The sequence below is a fragment of the Teleopsis dalmanni genome, chromosome 1, assembly GCF_002237135.1.
Source record: "Teleopsis dalmanni isolate 2A chromosome 1, ASM223713v2, whole genome shotgun sequence".
In the NCBI taxonomy this organism is placed as follows: domain Eukaryota; kingdom Metazoa; phylum Arthropoda; class Insecta; order Diptera; family Diopsidae; genus Teleopsis; species Teleopsis dalmanni.
The window spans coordinates 161,493,305-161,499,405 of record NC_051846.1 but is presented as its reverse complement, the minus strand read 5'-3'; the positions used below and the strand labels follow the sequence as shown (position 1 = coordinate 161,499,405).

General features: G+C 27.7%; 2 protein-coding genes across 2 annotated transcripts in view; one reads left to right on the top strand and one right to left on the bottom strand.

Moving 5' to 3' along the window:
• LOC119669713 (nuclear RNA export factor 1) overlaps positions 1 to 6,101 on the bottom strand; it is a 226,599-nt gene that overhangs the window by 89,743 nt on the left and 130,755 nt on the right. The gene's annotated exons all lie outside the window — the stretch shown is intronic.
• Positions 1,263 to 2,410, top strand: LOC119669717 (transcription factor Adf-1-like). Its single transcript, XM_038079721.1, has 3 exons — positions 1,263 to 1,491; positions 1,681 to 1,834; positions 1,906 to 2,410. Exons 1-3 carry the CDS (start codon positions 1,338 to 1,340, stop codon positions 2,333 to 2,335), a joined length of 738 nt encoding a protein of 245 aa, XP_037935649.1. The 5' UTR covers positions 1,263 to 1,337; the 3' UTR covers positions 2,336 to 2,410.

Here is a 6,101-nt window from a genome sequence, read left to right as displayed (position 1 = left end):
CTATAAGCATTTTTTAATTTAACACGAGTGAGTTATAAAAAATTCACTAGAGTTAAGTTATTAAATAAAAAAATTTAGATACCCTTTAGGCTTTGCCCTTTCATTTAAAAAAAGCAGTGTCTCATAAAAGCGATACTGTGTCTTACATTTTCCCATTTTCTTAGTAGTAGTTCCCTTTACGTGATTGTAATGCAAAAATGCGTTTCGTAATGATCTCCAATGCATTTTAGCTCTATCTGAAGTAAATTAAAGAATTTGCAGCTTTTATTGAAGCTAAATGATATTATAATTCTGTTATATTATTGCATACATATGAAGTCAATGTAACTCACTTTGCTCTTTAAATATACTACAATAATATTCGAAAATAAATTCATACTATTTTACTAATATATATGTATTTATATTTCAAATATATCTATAAAAATAACGTTTAGGATATTTATATTTTAGAAATCAAACATTATCTACCTTTCGGAATTTTTAGTTCCGCGCTAATAGCTTCCCACAGTTGTTCTTTTTTATATTGAAATGTATAACCTGGAAGCCTTTTTTCATATAATATTGGGTTTTTTTTAACTAGCTCAATTAATTTTTCTGATGTTTTTGGATTTAAACGTTTCATTTTAAATAAATAAACTGAATAACTATAAAAATTTTCAGAATGCTACTTCCCGCACGAATCGCTTCAATCCAATAATACGTCATTCACAATAGATTAATGACAGCTAAACAATAAATAAACAAAACGTAAACAGAGTAAATTTGACATTTTCAACCACATATGTAAACACAGTTTCACTTTTGTGGTTGCGTTGATTTGTTGTATATTTTGAAAAGCCAACAACAAAATCTGTACATTTATTTATTTATTTGTGTGTTAACACTAAAATTCTTTATACAGTTAACTAAGAATAGGGAACTGAACTACTAGGTCCTTCGCATTGCTAAAATGTGTATAAGTTCTGTATTTGCCATGAATATAAATGAAACATGTTTGATGCAATAATTTAGCATAAAGAAGCAATTTTTAAGATTTCACTAAAATGCTTATTTATATATTATAATAAACAAGTAATCATTTGTATTAAATCATTATATATATAACATATGTTTTATTATAAATATCATATTATATTCAAACAGTCTGACCCTGTATGGCATACAACTTTGAAACGCAACTCGACTTTTGCGGTTGGAAATGTCAAACTTGCTGTGTTTATGTTTTGTTTGACTCTTATTGTGGTATTGTGAATTCTGCATCTTGGGAGTGAAGTGATAAGTGAAAAAGTTGTTTATAAATTTTAATAGAGATTTTATTCTTATGTTTTATCAATATGCAAAGTTTAAATAAAGGCAAAATTGAAAAATTAATTGAATTAGTTAAGAGTAATCCAATATTATTTGATAAAAAGCATCCAGGTTATAAATATCAATATAAAAAAGAAAAAATATGGGACGCCATTAGCGCAGATCTAAATACACCAAAAGGTATTTATTATTTCAAAAGTATTGTAAATACAGTAAATTACTTTATATTTTCATATTAGTATTAACACTGAAAAGCAATTTCTATATTATTAATGATTATATGAAAATTTAAAATCAAGTCAAATAAATTAATGTAATACAATATTACTTAGTCCTAATGGGCGCTTAAACTTATTTCATTTTTTTCAGCGAAAGTTCAACGGGCTTGGAAATCTCTTAGAGATGCATTTGCGCGGTACTGCAATGAAGTCAGAACTTCCACCGGTATGGCCGCTAAATGCAAGAAACCGTATCGATATTATGACACACTACTTTTTTTATACGAAACAATGGAGCACAGACGGTATCTAAAGTTATTTATTATATATCTCTAATCATTTATTTAAATTATTTTAATTCCAACAATCATTACAGTTCGAACGGTAAAAATCAACTGGTAAAACCAGAATTGGATTCGGATGAATTGCTTTCACAATCATCATTAGTAAAACCATTGTCAACTCCAGCTGCTAAATCTGTATTAACGGTGCCAATCGATTCACCACAGCCTGCGACATTTTCAATGCCATCTTCTCCACTACCATCATCAGAGGATTTTTCAGAGGTGGTACAACAAAATTCATCTAAAAAGAAACGCCGACTGAAATCAAATAATTTTGAAAATGCCATAATGCTTTTAAATAATTTGGTTGGACAATCGGATGGAGACAGCATATCCAAATTTTTTGACACTGCAGCTGAAATGGTTCGTACGTGCACCCTTAGCACTAGCGAACTGTTTGATTTTCAAGTCCAAAGTTTATCTGCCATGAAAGAAATATTGCAGAAGATGGGGAAGCTATAATAGATGTGTATGTTAATATATAAGTAATATTATTAAAATTTTTGTTTATAATTTAATTACTATCACATCACTATATACCCACATATGTAATATTTGTTTTATCTATTTTTTTAATGTTGACTTTATTGTGTTATTTAATTTTGCTTCATTAATTATAATTTAATATATTATTTTTATATATTACATTCGATATATCGTAAACTTAGATAAGATATTAAGATTACTCAGACTTTTAAGTATTTTTTAAATTAACATAAATTGAATTAGTTTCTTTCTTCATTAAAATTAAAATTTTATATATTGAGTTGAGAACTTATTTATTATGAAATACTTATTTTAGACTATAGATGTATATAAAATAATTATTTTTTAAATATAATTTAAAAGAGAATTTAAAAACTGCTATCTATTTAATGGATATTAACAGATAATAAGTGTTAAAAATATAAACACATTTTAAACTTTAGTAATTAAGCATTGTTTTTCAACTTAGATTTAAAAAAAATTTAATATCTGTAATTTTAAAATAAATTACTCATAGATTTAAAATAAAATTTAAGTTGTTCCATTCACACTTTAGGTCAACAAAACCAAATGAATCAGTTGTTGTTGTAGTAACCAGTGGAAATCAATCGAGCAAATGACATGAAAGGAATTACAAATATGTGATAGTAGCGCGAGATGAAAGGGAATTGTTTATGAGAAAGAATGGATTGAAGGTGGGTGCGGATTGAATGTGCGTGAGGTTTTAATTAAAGTCAAATTAGAAAATTATATTCACTTCAGTGGGGCTCAAAGAACAAAGGTAATCCTTGAGAAATTGTGTTACTTATTAGAATCCAGCCTAATACTAAATTTATTTATGGTATTCACCTATTATATTTTTTTTTCACTGTTTCGCATTTGCTGATGAGGCCTAACAACAATGCTATATGAAGTACTCGTAAAGAACTATAATAGCAAGGACATAACTACTCAAAAGTATATGTGTATGCATTCTATTCTACTATGAAGGACTCTCCCTCCGTGTTCATAGTCCCAATTCCAATGGACATAATCCATAGTTACTCGAGCTTTACTCTGCTTCTGCATTGGTTAGACTTTAGCAGGATTTTTGTTTTCACTTTCACATGTTCATTAAGACATACGACATACGACTTACAAAAATCTACCCAGTATAAATATCAAGTTATATATCGAAATTAGGCTAACTTCTTCCTATGATGTTACAATTGTGGTATATTTAGATATATGCATGTATATATTTCTATTATTGCTGTCCCTCTCTCTTAAGTGGAGCATAGGACCGCATCTATTTATATTAAGTCTAACCAAATCTACAGATAGTCACTCTAATTTAGCTGTGCATACATCATATACGATTTTATGTATATTATTTATTATATTCTTTTTATATAATCTGCGTGATATCTATAAAATTTCATTCCATAAAATAAATAAAAAATTACAACTTTTAGTGGGTAAAGTATGGAGTTACATATGTATATAACCGCAAACGATGACCGCAAAAAGTTACATTTCAAAGTTGTATTCTACGCGGGCCTTTAAACTTACACACACATCCACTATAATTTTATTATCGATTTTCTTTTGTAAATGTACAAGCACTCTACAATCGGTTTAGACGAGGTTATGCTAGCTGTTCATCATGTTAGCACATTGCAGCTAAATTTACTTATGTTAATGAAATTAAAATGTGAAATAATTTATTTATTTACATTTTGCGTATAAAACATATAAAAAATATTTCAAATTTTAGTAATTTTTCTTGTTGGAAATTATTTTTTTAAGGGTTACATTCGAATTTTTTTGTCTTAAATTAGTTGATTTATTAATAATAAGCTCATTTAAATAAAAGTATGGTAAATAATTCTCATTAGCAGCCTTAATGAGCAAAACTGCTTATATGAAACAAGTAGAAGCATGATATTATACAGTTAAAGTGACCATTTGAGATGAAAGATAAAAAAATAAACTCTAGCGAGGTATAACTTTATTTTTAATATGTTACAGACTGTTGAAGAGAGACTCATAGTCAAAAAAATGAAATAAATAGTTGAAAGGTAGAGTGTTTTAAGTTCGTGAAAACATTTTGAATTCAATATTGAAGACCATCGGAGAGAGTGGCTTATTACAGTGGCCTTCAATAATATTATTGAAGGATATATTATCCTTCGATAATATAATCTGCATATACTATACCGCAAAAACACTGCTAAACAAAAAATTTTCAAGTATATATCTCTTATAAAATTTTTACAATGGTAATACCTAATTTATTTAATTTTTATCTTATTTACCATACTCGAAATTCTGGTAAATAACAACATTCACTGCCAAACCGACATAATTTACTATTTACCTCAATTTACTCGAATTCGCACACGGCCTTCATATGAAATTATATCTCGCAATTATGTCTACTAAAGGATGATATAGACGATATTACATGTATGCAAACCAAGTATGCCGTGCTACCAAATTCCACTGTATGTATTCAAGTATGTATACCAAATTTCGTTTTGCAGACATGTATGGGGTAAAATTACACTTTGTTTTAAAGTGTATAGCAAAGCGCATACTTAGTGTTCAAGTCAACACCCTGTATTTGTATAACGGTACTTTGCTTTTACACACAATTATCATATCTTTAGAGTGATAGATATTTGCCAATTTAGTTTAAATCAGGCTTAATGCGTATATTTCTTATAATAACATTGTTGGAAAATGTTTTCTTGGAGAAATTGCAAGCATCTTGCAGAAAACATGTCAAGTATCATTGAAAATACTTGAACGATGAGATGTTCAAATACTATTGGATATTATTCTCGCTATCTGACTATTGACACCAAAGCTAAAGACAGTTACGAGGCGCTTTAGAAAATAGAAGCTCCAATCCTAGGATGGAGATAAGAGGCTTCCAGAAAATTCTTATGAATTTTATAAGCTATAATTCGATTAGTTTATCCAATCCTTAAAATCCCAAAAATGACTTTAGTCCTTAGAAGAAAATATCTTTTAAGTCAGAGTAAGAATTAAATAAGTATACTGGTTGGTCGGAATAAATACAAAACTAAAATTTTGTATTGTCCTAAATTATTCTAAGTTTTATATTAATCAAATATGATTTTTTAAGACTTTAACAAAAGAACCCTTTAATTAATTTGCATGAATTAATAAATTCATCTAGCATCGTCTAAATTATGCTTAAGTCAGATATATTGCTTGTATAATTATTGATAGAAAATATATTTATGAATAAAAAAATATATTAATTTATAAATGAAAGATAATTAATTAATTACAATTTGTAATTTACAAATGATTTTTGTAATATGTATTAAATATTTTATTACATATTATAGAAAATATAATTATCAGCAGGCAAACACCCTTGCATGGCCATTTTGTTCGTCATGACGATGGTAATGTATATATATAGCACGAGATAAGCAAATTTTTTAAGTTTACGTAGAAACGGCAACATTGTTTGAAATTGCATTCTCTCTCATTTTCATGTTTTCTTTGCTCATTTTCTTGAAAACTACTCTTCCCGAACATAATAAATAAACATGCAATGAGAGAATCAAGCCATTCTGGTTTCAGTTATTGAAATGTTAAGAAGTGGAAAGTGAGCTCTTATTGGAGGAAGAAAAATACAGTAGTAAACCGTGCGTTAGTGGAATTTATATGCATAAACTGTGAAATAAAACGTGATTAGTTCCAAACTTGTTTCAAAATACAA

What these genes read in the sequence shown, in the direction of transcription:
- LOC119669717 (XM_038079721.1), top strand. Translation starts at nt 1,338, where the DNA reads ATGCAAAGTTTAAATAAAGGCAAAATTGAAAAATTAATTGAATTAGTT. An exon ending in AGATCTAAATACACCAAAAG is followed by an intron (nt 1,492 to 1,680) that starts GTATTTATTATT and finishes CATTTTTTTCAG; the next exon opens with CGAAAGTTCAACGGGCTTGG. An exon ending in GAAACAATGGAGCACAGACG is followed by an intron (nt 1,835 to 1,905) that starts GTATCTAAAGTT and finishes CAATCATTACAG; the next exon opens with TTCGAACGGTAAAAATCAAC.